Consider the following 18,522-nt stretch of genomic DNA (forward strand, 5'->3'; position numbering starts at 1 on the left):
GAGTCTGTTTCCTGGGAACCTGTCCAGTGACAAAGCCTTGCTTTGCTCATCTGTCGTTCCGTCACCCGTTGGTCTGTTTTTAATAGTCATTTACTGGGCACCCACTGGGCATGACAAATGAATGGACTAGGGAGACCACTGAAAAAGACCTTCCCAAGGCTCTCCTTCTGAGCAACCACCATATTACCCTGCGGCAGAGGACAGAAGCAGGCATCCCATCCCCGGGCCCGGGCTCCTGGGGGAGGTGGGCTGGGCGGAGTCAGGCTCCCCGTGGGGACGCAGGGCTCTGGGCAGACACAGTGTGTGGCCTGCCCCAAGCCGGAGGCTCCATCATGGAAGCAAAGCGATGCTCACCTCTTACTGAGCACCATGTTCCCCAGCTTCAGGTCTCTGTGCACGACGTTCTTCTGGAAAAGCAACAGGCGTGCGGTTTGCACTGTGATGATCAGAGCCTGAGTGCGCCCGGCCTGTGAGGGGCGGGCCCTCCACGTGTGGAGGAAGACACGCCTCTTTAGGTTGGGACTCGATTTGCAAGCCAGGGACAGACGAGGACCATTCTAAGGCCTCGTTAACCACACGCATGAACTGGGCAGCACGTGAGCCCAGGCCGTCTCGGCCCCGTCTATGGTGTTTACTCCAGTTCTTTCTTCCACTAAGGCAGCCGCCAACGGAGAAAACCATTCCTCTCTCTGCCTCCATCAGACATCCCATAAAAAAAGCCAAAAGCAACCGCCCCCCACCACCAAATCCTAAGCATCTGCCTAGATCTGGGGTCAGAGGTGAATTCTCACAGTTCTGATGACTGAGTATCGCAGGCTCAGCCCACAGAAGCTGTGTGTCTGGAGGCGGCCCAGGCTCTCCTAACCTCGGGGTTCCTGACACCCCCAACCCTAAGAAAGGCTCAGAGATAGGCTGTGGCTGCCCCCAGTGGGTATCTCACCCCTAGCCTCTCAACTGATGGACATAACTGTGCTGGACTCTGCTGGGCTGCCCGCACCGCCCCAGGATCGTGGGCTGAGGCCTGCGGCACTGTGTCCTCAGGTGTGGTATCCAGCCGCTTTCCTTCTGGACGTCCCAGCTGCAGAGCACACTGGGCGAGGGCGGCACAGAGCTGCTGCGGTCAGTGGCAGCCGAGGACGGCTTTCCGCGGCAGAGGAGGGAGCCGCGGGGTGGGGCCTCACCTGGTGCAGGGCCTCCACCACGCGCACCACGTCGTAGAAGATGACCACGGTCTCCCGCTCACTGAGCCTCTTCTCCTTGATGACGTAATGCTGCAGGTTGATCAGGTCGGCCGTCTTGTCGCTGAAGTCGTGCGCGCAGAGGCAGTCAAGGACGAGGCAGATGCGTTTCTTCATCTTCTTAACCATTCGGTTGGATTCGGCGTCCTCAACCACTTCACAGGTGCGGTCCTGGGAGGAAGGGCGCAGACCGGGGCTTGGCCGTGGGCCCAGCAGGGCCAGGGCCAGGGGCCTGGGGCTCTACTGGAGCCTGGAACAAGCCTGCATGTGTGTGAGCGGTGGGGGCCTGACATCTGGGTGGCAAGGACCCCACGGCCCCGCTTCTGCGTCAGTGCCAGGCCCAGCCAGGGCCCAGGCTGAAGCAGCGCGGGTCAGATTTCAGGCTCCGGTCCTACTGCAAAGCGTATGGGTCAGGGCTTGGCACTTAGAGCCCAGTGTGCTGGCAGCCCTCTGAGCGCCATGTGTAGGCAGCACCCTCAGGGCCCCAGGGCCCCCATCCCCCTTAGCTCTCCCAGGGAGTCCAGCAATGACCAAGCAAACTTCCTTCCGATGTCCACGATGGTGGGAGCTAAGAGTTCCGTGTGTTCAAGGCAACTGCTTTCGCGTGGATGCAGGACTCCTGGGCCATATAACGGCTTTGCCCTGATGGCTGGTTTCAGGCTCTGGCTCCACCTTGTCCTAGCTGCAGGACCTGGGGAAGTTCGGCTAACCTCTCCAAGTTCTTAGTTCCTCATCTGTAAAGGAGGCCTGGCAACTTCTATCTCACAGGGGTGTAGAGAGAAAACACAACCATACCAAGTATGTAGTAAGCACTTGGGCTGGGTATTGATGAACCAGGGCTTGGTAAGCTGACACTGCTGCCAATCCTAAGGGTGGTAGTTCTGGATGTATTTTCCTTGCTAAAAAGCTATGCCAAGGGAGAGGAAACACGGCGCAACAGGAGGACTCTTATCCAGCAGCTCGAGGAGGCCTCCATGACAGCACAGCAGGCTGGGAAGCTCCCGGGGACGGAACTCCACATTCCTCTCCCAGGGCAGATCACACCCTTCATTCTGCCTTCCCCAGAGGCCCAGCACAGTATCTGGAACACAGAGGACTCTAGAGAGGCTTCTCACCACTCAGGGTCTCTTATCCAAAATGACAGACACCAAGGCCAAGCTCTGGAAGCTCCCAGAGATGAAATACTAAGAAATCATCATCACCCCCGATCTGATTTCATGTTTAAGGGACACAAGGTTTCAGAGGTGCCTTTCAGTGCACATCTAACAATGAAGACCTTGGTGGGGTCTATGTGTGGGGGTGGGAGGCATTTTCCACTTATTTTACCTCAAGAAGTCAAGCCAACAAGGAGCTTTTATTGCCTGAAATAACAGCAGTGACGAGCATGTGTGTAACTGGGCAGCTCAGGGCTCTCTACCCTCTCATTCACCCTCCCAGCACCATACAAGGTGGGCACTGTCATCATGGCTCTCAGATGAGGGATCTGAGGCTTGGGAAGTGACTTGCCCGAGGTCACATCACCTGAATTCAGAACTGCCTGCTTCAAAACCTGTGCGCCCTCCCTGACACCAAGCCCATCAAGCATGCGTGGGCCTGGCCAGCGTGTCTGGGCTGAAGGCGCTGCAGAAGCTCCGCGGGGGCCGTCAACAGGACCCACTCCCCCAGCATTCAGAGTGCTGGTTCTTCATTTCATTTTTGGAGATGGAATTTCAATTCTGCACCGGGGAAGGCTCTTTTCAGGGTACCAGATGCTAATCAGTACTTTTCCTAAGGGACCTGGGACATTGAGTACGGGGCCCAGGGATCCTTGCTGCAGATGCTGAAATGTCCACGCAGGCAGCAGGACTGGGACCAAAAGCAATCACGGAGATCCACAATTCCCCGCCCCGCCTTCCTCATCGCCCTCCCTCCCACCCTGGCCTGGCCGATTCCTGACCACATAGCTAGAAAGAGCCCTTGTCTTTAAATAACTTCCTGCTTTCCTCTTTTCTCGGAAAAGCGGCTCTTCAAAGAAAGCCTGCAAGCCGGGTGCATTCCCGCTAGGCGGCCACCATCACGGCAGGAGCGCTGTGACCAGACCTCCAGGCCGCCGGCCAGGAAGTCCTGCTGCTCTGCATGCAGGGAGGCTGGAAGAGCTCGTGCAACGTGGCCCCAGCAGGGCCAGCCGGGGTGGGGGCGGGAGAGGTGCCACTTACCTGGAAGAGCCCATGGTGGTGAACCACCCCATCCTGCGTGTGGAGGAGGGAGAGTAGGGAGTACTCGGTGTGCAGCAGCATCTTGCCTTGCCTCTCCTCTTGGCTTTCAATTCCTTGGTCGCCCCTCTCCTCAAGGGTGAGGATCTTAGGAAGGCACACACACAAAAGCAAAACCCCACAACCTTTACTTTTCCAAGCAGAGTGACTAGAACAGGAGAAGCAGGGGTTCAGGTCCTCCCATGCCACCCCGGCACATCCACCCACATGTGTGTGGATGAAGCGAAATGGTTTTTCCTGACGTGAAGGCAACGTGATGTTCACACGGGGCCCCGGGAAGAAGTGGTGCTGCTCTTGCTCACAGGGGAGGGCGGAGGAGCCGGGCCGGCACGGGGCCCTGGGGCCCCCGGCCCCCACGCCCTGTGCCTCACTTACCTTCAGCTGATAGAAGTCATCCGTGCCATCCTTCCTCGCCAAGCACTGCACGATGCTTGGCACAGGTGAGTTGCCCAGACGGGGACCTGTGGCACAGACAAGCCGCTGGCTTTACTTCTCAGGCGCCCTGTCCACCATGGCACCGAGCCATCATGCCACCACGTGGGCTTCTGGCTAGATCTTTTCTCCTGGAGGACACCAGGGCTCACACCCACTGAGAAAATGGTCACGCCTCCCAAAGTGTAGCACTGAGTGTGCCTCCATCTGAGCACATCTGGTTTTTATACTCTCTCAGCACCAGGTGTGTGCTAGAATCTCCGAGGAGCATGGGTTAAAAGCAGATCCCAGCTACAACCTGGGCCCTCTGAATCACCAGCTCCAGGTGCGCCAGGAAACTATCCCTTGAACAGGCTCCCTGGGCAGTCTGATGCGGCCGTATATCAGCTTTTGGGACCTTCTGTACTTCTGGAGAAGTACATTGCTCACTGGTCTGTGACAGCGCCCTGAGCTTTCAGAGCATAAATCAGGTAATGTCACCACGTCACTGCACTGCTGAAAGACCTGAACAGCGCTCCACTGCTTTCAATATGCAATCGAAACCTTTTGGCCTCCGAGGTCTTGTATGGTTTGGTTCCTGTCCAGCTTTCAATGGATCATGTTTCCCCGACCCCTCCTCACCACTCCAGTTCTGCTGGACTCTTTAATTCCTGAGGTTAAGCCCTTCCCCGTCTCTGGGCCTTTGCACTTGCTGTTCCTTCTGTCTGGAATGCTTTCCCTCTGCTTTTCACATGGCTGCTCCTTCTTACCCTCGGCTGTCAGAGCCGACGTCCCTTCCGCATACAGAGCCTTCCTGGTCTCCAGTCTCTCTGGCCCTCAGTCTCACGTCATCCTGTTTGCTGCCTTCAGGGCCAGGCCCCTCCCCCGGCTCCTGAGGTGATCTCAGTGTTGTTTACTGTTTCTTTTTCTAACTAGAATGTTAAGTTCGGTGAGGGCAGGAACTTGTCTTTTTTTTTTAACTTTATGGTCTTTAGTTTTAGCTTCAGAGTGTGTCTCCAACCAACTGTCCCGCCCAATTCTTTTTTTTGCTGTGCCTGGAAGCATGTGGGATGCAAGATCTTAGTTTCCTGACCAGGGATTGAACCCATGCCCCCTGCAGTGGAAGCACAGAGTCCCAAGCACTGGACCTCCAGGAAGCTCCCCAGTAACTTGTCTGTCTTAATCACTGCTACATCCCTGATAAACAGCACAGGACCAGAACGTAGCAGGCTCCATGTCCTATTGAACGTAGCAGGCTCCACGTACTATTTGCCGAGTGACTGGAGCTGGAACTATCCTGTACTCATAAGTTCAAGATGCTGTGCCAAAGCAAAATTCACACCCAATCTCTGGCTGCTGGGAGAGTCAGGGTCCTCAGGACCCACCCTACCTGCAACCCTACGCATGCAGTCTGGAGCTGCTGGGCCTCGAATATCATGCAGAAAGGCCCTGCTGCTCTTCCAGACCACTGGGAACATCCGGTTCTACAGGATTTTGGTGCCAATTTTATAAGAAGTTTGCAGCTGTACCAAATGTTTTGCAAAATTATTGTGCCCTCTATGACCGGTCAGAGAAGCGCCTTGGAAGATGGACTTTGGGTTCTAAGACAGTTTGTTTGCTTCCTGAGGGCAACATCCTGGGGGCACGCATAGGACTGTCTCAGGGAAGACCGTCCAGCTCTCAGCTGACTCTAAGGTTGGTGAGCTACAACTGCAACAACAGCTCTTGGTGCAGAGCGACCTTCCACTCTCATAAACAGACTCCAACAGAGGGTTGGTCAGGGCCCCGCACTGGGGTGGGTGCAGCGCTGCGCTGTGTCAGCAGGTCAGACGGTGCTGCCCCGGCCCCCCACTCACCTAGCCATCAGAGGCTTACCCAGGATGAATGGTCCAGCTCTCTTGGCATTATTTCCAGAAATCCCACTTCCTAGAGCCTTCGCCCTGGCCGACGTTTCCCCAGCTCCTCTGTCTGATGCTCTCCGCTTCATTCTCAGCTCTAGACGAGACAGAAAAGAGCCTTCTCACTGAGCAAATCAGCGAGCTTCCTTACGCTAACCCAGCCTGCGAGGCTCTGACTTGGGGGTGTGTCACACAGTGGCTGCTGCTGTTTCTGTGGCTGCTGCCACCTCCTGACTCTCCCAGAGGAGCATGGAAGGTTCTTGGTAACAAAGAACCATGGCTCCTTTACTGCAGATTAATTAGGCACTCCACGTGGAGGTCCTGGCTACAGAGGTGGGCAGCTGGCCCACCTCAAAGGGACCAGTCAGATGCAGAGAGAAGGACACTGACTTCTGTGTGGATGCCAACTGGGCTTTCTTGAGACAGAGAGCTGGCCCTGGAGCGACTGCTTTCGAAGTGAGGTGAAAAAAGTGAGTGTTAGTCACTCAGTCACATCTGACTCTCTGCCATCTCATGGACTGCAGCCCTCCAGGTTCATCTGTCCGTGGAATTCTTCAGGCAAGAGTACTGGAGTGGGTTGCTATTCCCTTCTCCAGGGGATCTTCCTGACCCAGGGATTGAATCTGGGTATGCTGCATTGCAGGTGGATTCTTCACCATCTGAGCAACCAGGCCTTCCCCTCAAATACCGCTTTCCCCTAAAAGGAAAGGGGACACGGGAACCAGATCCTGGAAGACATTAACCTCGACTTGGATCTAAAAAAACAAAAAGGAGTTGCTCCTTCTAGCTCTCTGCAGTTCACCTCTCGTGAAGACAGTGTCCTGGAGGTGGGGCAGAGAGAGGTGTACACAGTGGAGTTCCACACAGGAGGGCAGACGGTCCCAGGGATGACCAGGAAAGGCCGCCTGCCCAGCCCTGAGGCTTTGGGCCCAGAGCAGGTGCAGGGGCTCAGGGAAAACTTCTCTGAGGAGTGATATTGGAGTGGGCGGGGCAAGAGGCAAGGTCGTTCCAGAGCGAGGGGCCTGGGTGTGCAAACGTACACGGTAAGAAATGGCGCGGAAGCAACATACTGCAAGCAGCCTGTGTTGCTGGAGTACATGGCATGAGGCAGGGAGTGGCGGTAGAGGGCCCAGAGAGGGCAGCAGAGGCCAGATCTAAGGGTGAAGGCCACGTTAGGAGTGCAGCCTTTACTCTTACACGGACGGCTTGGGAACACTCAGCCTAAGCTTCTATAATTTTTTCTTTTTAAAAAAGTAACTGATGTTTCCTGTAGAAACACTAGAAAATACCCATAATATTACCACCAAGATATAATCGTTGTTAATATTCAAGCAGACTTTCCTCTGTGTGTGCGTGTGTATGCTTACAGTTCTAATTACGGAAATTTAGACCACTGTGACACCATTTATAAGCATTTCTTGTCTCCCACCTAAAACGTATCAGTATGATGAGGGTACATTTATGGTATGTATAATGTATCTCATAAAGTCATAAAAAAAATCTTATTAACATCCCTCCGTCTTCTGTAGCATCCCTGTGTTCTTCTGTAGCACCATTGGAAAGAGTCTCCTTGGTAAGAATATGTCATGATTTATCAGACCACATACCTATTCATGGACTTTGAGATTCTCTCCACTTTTTGTATTTTTTATTAGCAGTTATAACATCTTGGCATACCCGCCTCCCTCAGGATAAACTCCAAGAAATGGTCAAATGGGGCACGTATTTTTAAAGAGTGTGACAAACACTGCCAGGCTGCTCTCAGGGAGACTGTGGCCATATACAGACCTTCGGTGGTGTGGGGAAGCAACTCCCAGAACCTGCATCAGGAAGGAGCATTTCCATATTTTAAAAAGCTGCCAATCTCATGAATATTAAAAAGCATATCATTGTTTAAATTTGTAATTCCTTAATTATTCATGAAGTTGGACTTGTTTTACATACTTCCTGGTTATATGCAGAATTTCTTTTACGAATTTCCAGTTCGTATTCTTTTCCTATTTTTTTTTTTTTACTGCTTTGTGTATATTAGTCTTGGTGATTTTTTAGGAACTCTATATATTAAGGCTATAACTGCCATAGGATGTAGTTTTTCCTTAATCTTTTAACTTTTTGTAATTAAAAAAGATTAAATGTCTATGCAATCAATCTTTCTTTTCCTTAAGTTTGTTTTTGCTGTTATTCGTAGAAGGTGCCCCTACTCTGCGGGGAAGGCAATGGCACCCCACTCCAGTACTCTTGCCTGGAAAATCCCATGGACAGAGGAGCCTGGTAGGCTGCAGTCCATGGGGTCGCTAAGAGTTGGACACGACTGAGCGACTTCACTTTCACTTTTCACTTTCATGCACTGCAGAAGGAAATGGCAACCCACTCCAGTGTTCTTGCCTGGAGAATCCTAGGGACGGGGGAGCCTGGTGGGCTGCCGTCTCTGGGGTTGCACAGAGTCGGACACGAAGGAAGCAACTTAGCAGCAGCAGCAGCCCGTCCTCTGAGAACAGGTGCGTCTTCACTAGTTAGCTTACATCTCTTCACATGCTGCCGTCCCGGCCCTTATTTTAAACCCCAGGAGACTGATTCCATGCAGTGAACTGGGAAGGAGAGACGGCCCAATGCTCTTCTAGTCCAGTCTACCAGATTTGCCTCCCATCCAGCCCCTAATTTATTTCCAAAGCTGTGCCACTGAGGAGCAGACGCATGATTTCACTGAGAGTGATGAGGATCAGGTAGCTCGGTAGGCTCTAATAGCCCCAAACAGAGCAGAAGCCATGGTCAGGCTCAGCTACGACTCCTGCCAACAAGGGTCATGCTGGTAGTGGACTCAGTCACTCACACAAGAGCAGGGGGAGAGCACAACTGCTTCTAGAAAAATCCTAAAAAGCTCGGCAGTAATGTGTCTAGAACACCGCTCCTACCCTTTGCCTGGATAATTTCTGTGCGTCTTTCTCAATTTGAGTATCACTTCCTCAGAGAAGCCGCCTTGACATGTGCAACACCAACGGGTCACACACTCACTTGGTATCCTGTAGTTTTCACACAAAGCACTTTCCATATTTTGTGATTATGTATTTATCTGTGTGCTCATATACTTAATGTCTTTCCCCTACCATTAGACTAAAACTCCCTCAGAACTAGGAAAAAAAGTACATAAAACCATTACCCCCACTGCCGGGCCCAGGAGATGCTCTATGGGCGGCTGGGCACCTTCCCTGCAGTAGCTGATGGCTCCTATGGGGTCAGCTGCCCTGTCCTGGTAGATGAGTTGATTTCAGTACATTCCAGCCCTGTTCTCTGGCTTCCCCGGAGCACTAAGCACCCTCCCTCCTCCTGGATCCTTGGAGAGCACCACTATGGCGTCATCGTACGTGTAGATGCTGCCTAGGCGCCCACGCACAGGCATGGTCTAGACAACAGTTTGCCAGGAGCAGCTGCAGCACAGACAGTGAGTGGGCTCTGCCTGACCCCACCCACCCCACTAGGGATTCAACTCAAGCAAATGGCATGGGAACTGCTCCAAGATGTAGGCAGACAGAAGGATGAGAGCAGACGGGCAGGGAGAGGGAAAAGATGCTGGCAGGGGAAGTGGCAGCAAGGCTGCTTTGCTTCCTGAACGTTCCTTCACACCACATGAGCCACGGAGGCAATGGATGCAGCGTGAGGGGGCAGGTCTAGGCAATCGGAAGCTGTGGTGGGCCCGCCGGTGGGATGAGCAAAGACAACCCCCCCTGGGGACAGACCCTCCTGTCTCCTGCCCCCAAATCATCCTGCTGTGTCCCCTCCACAGACACACCTGCATATAGCCCACCGATGCGCCCACGGGGAGCCTGCTTCGAGGGATCCTGGCCTCACAGTGAGAGTGTGATGTGGAAGCTCCGGGCACCCTGGTTTCAGAAGGACCTGGGCCCAGGCCTCTCCAGAGACATTGGTCCTCAGGCTGCAGTGACGGGCCCTGGCCCTGCCTGGCTAAGAAGGAGCTGTCTGCCTGGTGTCTCCTGGGCCCATGGCTCAGCTTGCCAGAACCCAGCAGGCCTGATTTGGAAGTCTCTGGAGCTTTAAGTCTGTCCACTCTTCCAGGGCTATCCTCCCAGGCCAGCACCAGTTCCCCCAGAACCCGGATTCAGCAGACAGCTCTGTGAGGCAAAAAAGAGGGTGAGGGGCAGGCGTGCCCGCCGCCTGCAGGCTGTGCTGCTCGACCCTCAAGTGGGGGGTTCCCTTTGCCTGACCTGGGGAGCAAGCTGTAGGCATCAGCTCTGTGCTCGCGTCACAGCATACCCAGAGGAGGCGATGCCCACCTCACCCTGCTCGTTTGCCATGAAGGTCATCCTGTCCCAAAGCTGCTGGGAGATGCGAGCTCAGCTCTCCCAGAAGGCAAGGAAGGCTGGGCCATCAGCACCACCCGAGGTTCTAAGGCCCATGATGCCCAGTCCAAGGCTGCAGTGTGCCACCGTACAAGACAGCTGGGCAGGGCAGTGCCAGGCAGGGCACCCTATGGCAGACCGTGGTTCAACACGGTGGGCATACCACCAATCCCCCAAGGAAGTGGGCTGCAAAGAGAGAGGGTACTGAGACCTTCCCAGCTCAGTCTTTCTTCAGCTCTACCCAACTACAAAGCAACTGAAGCCTGGCCGAGGCAAGGAGAGGCCCAGAAGCACCCCCACTGGTCTCCATGCAGGTGCGCAGACGCAGTCCCCGGCGATGGCCACTCACACATGCACAGAGCCACAAACATGAGGGGCAGCACAGGGCTTGCCCACATGTGCAGTTCTGCACTCAGCCTCCTAGTAGGCTTCCTGCTGCCACCCTGGGGGCTCCTGGAGAGGTGGGTGACCCTGCAGACCAAACCAGTGCAGGTGGAATGCACAGGTGGTCCCTGCAAGGAGCAAACAGCAGACCCCAGCCCAGTAAGCTACCTGTGTGTGTGCATGTGTGTGATGACACCACAGCTGGTGGCCACGATCTGTCAGCAGCTTCTAATGCCTGCTAGGAGCCGAAGGACTTGTCTACACTGCAGGGTCACGTTGAGCCAGTAAGTGTCAGGATTCAAGCTGTCCCTATCCCCACCGCCATGTTTCCTGGCTCTGTCAAAACAAAACAAATAAAAAGATCCTGAGCTGTACAGGCCTCTGTCTTCTGGGCTTTATCTCTGGCAGTGTCTACTGAAGGCAGGGACCCTGCCCCTCTGTCCAGCCCACCTGGCACCTGGAAGTGAGCATAAGTGCTCCCACCCATCTCTGGCCTCAGCCCTATTTGCCACACATGTGTCAAGGGTCTGTGTGGCCACACCCACACCAGACCCCAGGAGGGAGGAAGAAAAGGGTCTCTGTCCACAGGACGCTCAGGTGGCAGAACAATGTGGTCAAAGCAATGCGTCTCAGTCGTTTCCGTGCCACAGCACAGACAGAAACATCTGTACTACAGCGCTTGCGGGTGGGGGTTGGGGGTGGTGGTGGAAAGCTTAGGGTGCTTTCTGCAGCAAGCCTCAGCTGACGTCCGCTTGGTCCAGTCACTCTCCAGCTAAAGGGATCACCACCTTGACCTATATAACCCATGCTAGCTGGGATGCTTGGAGTCAGAGCAAGCCCAGCACCATTACTTAATGATGAGATCTTGGATGAGATACTTATTCTGTATATGCAAAACCCAGAAAGGCTGGTCTAAGGATTCAGTGAGATGACCCACGTAAAAGGGTTAGCAAGAGTACTTACTGGCATATTACAAACATATGATAAATTGTGCTTTTCTTAGCTTAAACACAGCAGCTTTGAATTTCTCTTGCTGCCCAAGGAGAAAGGAATAGTCAGGCACTGACTTGGAGCGGGGGTGGGGAGCAGAAGAAGGAAGATCACCAGACTGAAGGCTTAAGAGACCTTGAACTTGCTATCTGTCTGCTGGTCTGATACTCCAGGCTGGGTGGGGGTAGGTGTGGGTGTGGGTGGTCTGATGGGCAGCCTGAGTGACACGTTCAACTGAATGTGGGGAGGAGAGGAAGCCTGGGGGCTGGCTGAGCTCCTGAGGAGGCAGAGGGGTGCTGGGCAGTACCAGGTACGAGCCTGCAGTGGAGGGCAGGGTACAGTTGTTTTGTGGGTCAAGGGGAGGGCCGGTTCTTTTAGGCAGAGGCACACAGCATCTCATCCTCTTGTTCTGTTCACTGGTTCATGGTGGAGCAGAGGCCGGAGCACTAGCTGGCAATTATCAATTCAGTGCCCAGTAAGGGACTGTCCAGAATGATGCTGCTGCTGTTTAGTCGCTAAGTCATGTCTGACTCTTTGGTGACCCTGTGGACTGTAGCCCACCAGGCTCCTCTGTCCAGGGGATTTCCCAGGCAAGAAGACTGGAGGGGGTTGCCATTTCCTTCCCAGGATGATGAGGTCCTTCATCATAATCCAGCTGGGGGGCAGTAAGAGTCTGGAACTGAGACCTGGTGCCTCTGGTCCAAGCTCTCTCGCAGAGAACTGTGGGAGGGGACAGAGCACACATCCTGGGCTGTAAAACTGCTACCAAAGGATGTAAGGCTAGGTGTGTGCGTTTGTCAAAACGACGGAATTGTTAGAAGACCCGTGAAACTCACTATGTGTAAATATACAATTTAAAAAAAAGCAAACTGCAACCTTAACCACATGATCAAAGTTATATCACTAATAACAGAACAATCTGACATCATGTTACTCCTGATATGAAGCAATCTTACTGATGTTAATTTTTTTTTTTCCAAAAATGCATAACCTGAAGCTGATCAGGAGTCAAACTAAAACTGAGGGAACATTCAACAACAGGCCTATATGCATCAAAAACATCAATGTCAGGTAGTTAACAAAGGCTGAAGAACTGGTCTCACTTGAAGGATATTAAAGACAGGACAAATAAATGAGACAGGTGATCCTGAGGGGAAGAAGTTATATTTTGAACAATTAGCAGAATCTGAATATAGACTGTATATCAGATGATACAATGTTAAATTTCTTGAATTTGAAAACTGCCCTGTGGTTACATAGGAGAATGCCCCTGTTCTTAGCTTACAGATGCTGAAGTGCTTAGAGGTGAAGGGTCACCATGTTTGGAATTTACTCTCTGGAGACAGAGAAATTACACCCTGCTGGAACAGCTCCCAAGACCCTGGAGGAATCTGTTGTCCAGATTCACAGGTTCAGAAGGATTTCTTGTGGGTACAAAGCTCACAGAAGAAGAATTTGGAATCTCATACTTGTGGGGCGGAGCCAGCCTGGTGTGAACAGGAGTTCCGTAAACTCTTCCTAAGAAACGGGGGCGGGGGCGGGGTGGAAATGAGGTCTCTGAGCAATCTCAAGGTCTGCCACCTGGTGGCGGCTTTCTATAGTGCCTCTTCTTCAAAGGGGGTCTCTGCACCCACTGCAAGATGGTGGGGCACTGTTCTAGTCAGGAAGGATACAGGAACTCCATCAGAAGACCCCTACCTCAGCTACTTTGTATAACTGAAAAGTGAAAGTGTTAGTCACTCAGTCATGCACGACCTTTGGCGATCCCATGGACTATATATATAGCTCCCCAGGCTCCTCTGTCCATGGAATTCTCTAGGCAAGAAGACTGGAGTGGGTTGCTATTCCCTTCTCCAGGGGATCTTCCCGACCCAAGGACCGAACCTGGGTCTCCTGCACTGCAGGCAGGCTCTTTACCATCTGAGCCACCAGGGAAGCCCTGTGTAACTGAGGCTGGACAAACAGATTCCAGCAGGCTGCTCTTCCTCCTCTGCTCGGGGACCTGGGCCTGCACCAGCTCCATCTGTCTCTGCTGTGGGGGTCCTCCAATGCTTCCTGGGGTCTTTAGGAAGAAATCCAAACTCCTCAGTAATCCTGGCCAGACCCAGGCTACCTCTCCAGCTTCCCTGCCTTTCTATGCCCCATAAGGGCAGCTACACCAAATGACTCACAATTCCGAGTATGCCATGAACACCCCTGCCCTGTTCTCCCTGGGTCCTCACGGGTGTCCCCTCCTGCAGCAAGTCCCTTCCTCTTCTGGCTGCCAGAGCACCCTCTGTCTGCTCCTATGTGCTGTAACTAATGTCTGACTCCCCTGACTCCATCACTCTCCAGGCTGAGCAACCCCAGTTCATCTCCACGCCCCTGCATCCACCCACTGCTGAATGAGAACATGCGGAGTGCAGAAGTGTCTGTTATGCACCCAGAAGGCACCAAAACCCACACTGGGGCAGGGGACAGAGAAGACCCAATGAGAGGCCAGGGGCTGGAGGCAGAGAGACCCAGAAGAGAGTACGGATGGTCCAGCAGCTCGTGGCAGGAGCCAGAATCCAGGAGCAGAGACAGAAGGGGTCACAGCTGTGGGTAACTGGGCTGCAGTGGTGCTGGGAACAGTCTGTCCAGGAAAAGTCCCATGTCAGAAACGCCTGGATGCCCAGGGCAGGGCGGTTCTGGGCTGATCACCAGGGGTTGTGCTTACACAGTGTTGGCTGCTGGAGGGCAACCCCCTCTGAGGAATGAAACCCATTCACCGCATGCCTGCAGACTGGGACCAACCCCTCACTGGCGAAGGGACAGACCAGCCCCCTTTTTGCTGAGTCCAGCAAAAAATCTGCTTTCCTGCAGTAAAGTGTGGGAACGTGTGAGTGACGGCCTGGCCTGCTCCTCACTCGGGGGATAGACCCTGTGGGACACTCTAGGTTTGGAGTGTGAACGTCCTTCTGCTGCTCAGAAAAATTCCTACCACTTGTTTTCGCCCAGAAAAGAGATTTTCTGGCTCAGCTACGCTCTTAGCGGACTATACCTGGAAACAAACCACCGGACTTGAGGTTAGCAGTGTGAAACCTCAGCAGGTGACCCAGAGAAGGTGCTCTGCGGAGCTGCAGAGGCTGGGTTACTGAGAAGCCCTCCCACCAGCCCACAAGGCGGCTCCCCCACCCTCTCCTGACCCAAGCACTCGGGGAGCCACCCTCATTGCACCTCTACACTTACAGGCACGTGCGGTAACCAGTGGCCCAGCTTCCCTACAGACTGGCTCTCCATCCACAAAATCAACCCCGGGAACCAAGAGAAACTTGCAGCCCACGGAACCAAGTGTTTCAAACCAGGGAACAGTTACCCAAATGCTAGGTGGGAGCACAAGATGGATTTTGGGGTCAAGGCCTGGGTTTAAACTTCAGCTTCCATCACTCACTAGCTGTTGACCCTGAGCTAGTCACCTACCCTCTGTGAGAGTCATTCACTCTCCGTGGGCCTCAGTTTCATCATTTGTAAAAGAGGGGTGTCTCGAGGTCTCTGGCGGATGAAAGGCGAGGGCCCCTGCTCCATACTGAGGTGGCTCCCTGGTGACAAGGCTCTCCAGGCGCATACCTTGTAAACTACCACCTGGCGGGCACTGACTGCTTGCCAGGAATCGTTTGTTCTTAGTGTTTCCTAGATTTTCTTTCATTCTCACAACTTCATGAGGTAAAGATTTCCCCTCTTTTTTGGTCTGCTAACAAACCAAAGCCTCGAGACCCTACCCAGCTCATCGGACCAGAGGAGGCTGCCTGTGGCCTGTTCTCCTCTACCCTTCCTGGCTGGCTGGAAGGGAGCTCTGTTTGAGGGCTTTTCTTTGAGTGTGAATGACAGCCATCCCTGAGCAGGCATGGACCCTCCTCCTGGGAGCCAGAGGGCCACAGCAATCTCCCCAGGAACGCACTGGAAGTCACTGGCTTCTGTGCCCAGGACGGATGCTGGGGGATGGGGAGGCGGATTAGTAATCCCTCAGCCTTAGCCAGGACTCCCTGATGACAAAGATTCATGCGTGTGCTGTCATCTCCACCGTTCCAAAACAGAGTGATGATTTTGTTCATTTCTAAAATGCAGGATATGTATAGCTCCAATCTGTCAGGAATTCATAACATCACATCCTTCTCTAAACGCCTGCCTCGGGGGTAACGGGCGAACTGGCTGCTACTAACCGGAGCTCCTCTCTTGCAGGGGGTGCACCCCACCCCCAAAGGCCGCTGGGCGTGTGGGAGACTACCTGCAGCGCCAGAGAGGAAGTGACTCAGCCCAGTGGGAAGTGGGAGGGGCGGCCAGAACCCGGGCCCCGTGCCCAGCCCGCTTCCCCCCACCCCAGCACATCCGCACAGACCCATCCCCTGTCACCGCCTTTCCTCGGCAGGATTAGAGCAGGCTGAGTGCAGTTCTGGGCACCAGCAGGGGACTGAAGGCCCCCGCTGCTCACAGGGGGCCCCGTGTCTGCAGCTCGGAGATCCAGCTCCAGTCTCCTCCAGGAGCTCAAGGAGATTACATAATCAGGAATGTCCCTCCTCACCTCCCTGCCCGGGGCAAGCCCCACTGGGCTCCTCAGTGGCCTCCACGAAGGCTGAGGGGAGAGACCTTCAAGGGGGCAGAAGGCTCCAGGCTGGGAGGATGTGTCCCAGAGGGAATCTGGGAGAAGAGGCTCCAGGCCCGTGTACACAGAGGCGGGCCTGGAGGCTTCTCTGGAGAAGAGAGAAGCAAGAGGAAGCAGTCCCTGGGCTGGGGAGAAGGGCTTCGGCAGCAGCCTTTCTGAGAGTCACCAGAGCGGAATCCGGGGCAGCATCGCCAGCCCTGCACTGGCTTCACCCTCCCAGGGCCTCCGGAAGCAGCTGATGTGACAACAAATAATCCGTCACTGTGTGTGGGTGTTGGAAGAGGAAGGGACAGACTTAATAGCTCTTTCTCAGGCTGTGCTAACTGGGCATCTCCTACCAAGAGAAGCAGTCAGGAGACGCCGCCAAGTACACTGACTGGGAGGCCTTCCTGGTGGCCCCTTGCCTGGAGGGGGGGGGCGGGCGGGGCTTCTGCCATGTGCAGGGACGGGAGACTGAGTCACGGAAGCCCTCCTGTCACGCCAGCCTGCCCGGCAACTAGGGGGACCCCTCCTCAGCTCAAACCATCAAGCGTTGCTTTGTTTGGTGGGAACAAAGCCTCCCACCGGGCTTCTCCTGGAATTCAGGTTCCTGACACCCACGACGGCTCCAGTCAGGCCAAGAGAAAGCAGCAAACAACTAAAGCAGGGCTGGCCGAGGCTGGCAGCACCTCTGTGTCCTGAGCATGTGTCTCCCTGCTCTGCAGTCTCCACCCAGAGGAGAGGGACCGGGCAGCTCCTGCCCGGGGAGCCCTGAGGACTGCAGGGAGCCAGCCTGTGGGAGGCACCGGCAAATGTTACGTCTCCCTTCTTCCATCCCAGATTTCCAGAGCAACAGATGGACAGACGGAAATGCCCAGGCCAGCCCCGGGTGATGCAGTTCTCTCTCTCCGTGTGGTTTACAACAGCAAAAGTCACTGCAATCATCCTGTGAGAAAGGTAATTTGGATTGGGGCCAGCCAACTGCCTTTCTTTAACTGCCTCTATCAACAATGAAATTCAATTAAATTTCACAACCGTGAGAATGAACAATGCAGTTCGCTTTCTGCAGTCTGCTGGATGCCACTGGCTATGGCTGCTGGGGGGCAAGATTACAGAGGCAGACAGCGGGCTCTGCCATCAGAGTTGCCCTCAGCAGGCTGTTCAGACAAGTGGACCCACACAAGGGCTTCACCTGCTCCGAGTCGCTAAGGCCAGCCACGAGCCATCCCCAACACACTCTGTCCACGTGTGGGCAAGAGCCCGCTTGCCTGTGTCTCTCCAGTGGGTGAGCTCCTGGGGGCAGGGCCTGGGCCCTTGACCACCGCAGAACCCCCTGCACAGGCCCAACAGGCAGAAGACAGTGACATCACAGTCAACAAAGCAGGAGGAAATGTACTTGTCCTGGGTCCAGCATACCCAGTTCTAGGAATTTATTCTCTAGGTCCACTCACCCAAGTTCACCAAGATAAATGTACTTAATGAGGGTCCCTCAAGAGCCCTGGGTAGCAGCAAAAACGCACAAAGATAAAACCACAAAAATCAAAACACACACACATCCCCTCCAGACAGGAAACAATTTACATGTTTACCAAGAGACACTGGTTCACTCCATCACGCTATGTCCAGACAGGGGAATACTATGCAGCCTTTAAGACCAGGCCCATGTCTGCTGATAGACGAAGATGTCTAGGATACGTTACTTAAAAAAAAAAAGCAAACTGCAGTTCTATTTGCATAAAATGATCCCATTTGGGTTTAAAAAAATGAATATGCGTAAGAAATTTCTAGAAGAAACTCAACAGTGGATACATCCAGGTAACAGAACACAAACAGGAGATGGGTAGTTTTATTTCATATTCTTCTACAGTGCTTTAACCGGCTTACCTGGCAGGCTACAGACCATAGGGTCGAAAGGAGTCAGACATGACTGAGCACACCTGTGCACATGCACGCTCGCATTCTGCTTAACTATTTCACTGCAGATTACTATAATAACTTAACAAAATTTCTGAACCCATCAGAATGATTAAGAGTGGCACTGGAACCTGGAAGGCTGGGTCTTAGAGAAGGCGCACTGGAAGTGGCACGGCGTTGAGAACGCCCTGTACGTGTGGGCCTGCATGCTGATGCAAGGCTGCGTCAGAGAGAGGGCACAGAAGAGACAAACCGCCACGCTCAAGCTCTCCCAGGCAACTTGCAAACTGGCTTACAAGGAACTTCCTGCTTGCCACCTGGCTTCTGTAAGAGCTGGGAAGACCACCAAACGGTTCAAACTGGAGACCTGGAAGCTGGTTCATGATGCCTCTTTCAGGAGACTCAGACTCACCACCAAAGAGCTCTCCGGGGCCTCACCAGAGGCCAATAACACCTGTGTCTAATTCTCATCACTGCTTT

General features: G+C 53.9%; 1 protein-coding gene across 5 annotated transcripts in view; it reads right to left on the minus strand.

The window, feature by feature from the left end:
* STK40 (serine/threonine kinase 40) overlaps nt 1–18,522 on the minus strand; it is a 38,180-nt gene that overhangs the window by 12,230 nt on the left and 7,428 nt on the right. For 2 of the 5 annotated variants that reach the window (XM_086379758.1, XM_086379748.1), the window contains exons 2-7: nt 10,707–10,874; nt 5,777–5,896; nt 3,866–3,951; nt 3,434–3,577; nt 1,182–1,409; nt 355–407 (exon numbers count right to left, since the gene is read on the minus strand). In XM_086379758.1, coding sequence (XP_086235884.1) covers nt 355–407; nt 1,182–1,409; nt 3,434–3,577; nt 3,866–3,951; nt 5,777–5,888 — 623 coding nt within the window. In that variant the 5' untranslated portion in view covers nt 5,889–5,896; nt 10,707–10,874. The remainder of the gene's footprint in view (nt 1–354; nt 408–1,181; nt 1,410–3,433; nt 3,578–3,865; nt 3,952–5,776; nt 5,897–10,706; nt 10,875–18,522) is intronic. The other 3 variants (XM_086379769.1, XM_086379741.1, XM_086379780.1) reach the window with 2 other exon arrangements.

This window comes from Bos grunniens, chromosome 3, assembly GCF_055505025.1.
Source record: "Bos grunniens cultivar Pamir isolate PY7600 chromosome 3, Bosgru_T2T1.0, whole genome shotgun sequence".
NCBI classification, from domain to species: domain Eukaryota; kingdom Metazoa; phylum Chordata; class Mammalia; order Artiodactyla; family Bovidae; genus Bos; species Bos grunniens.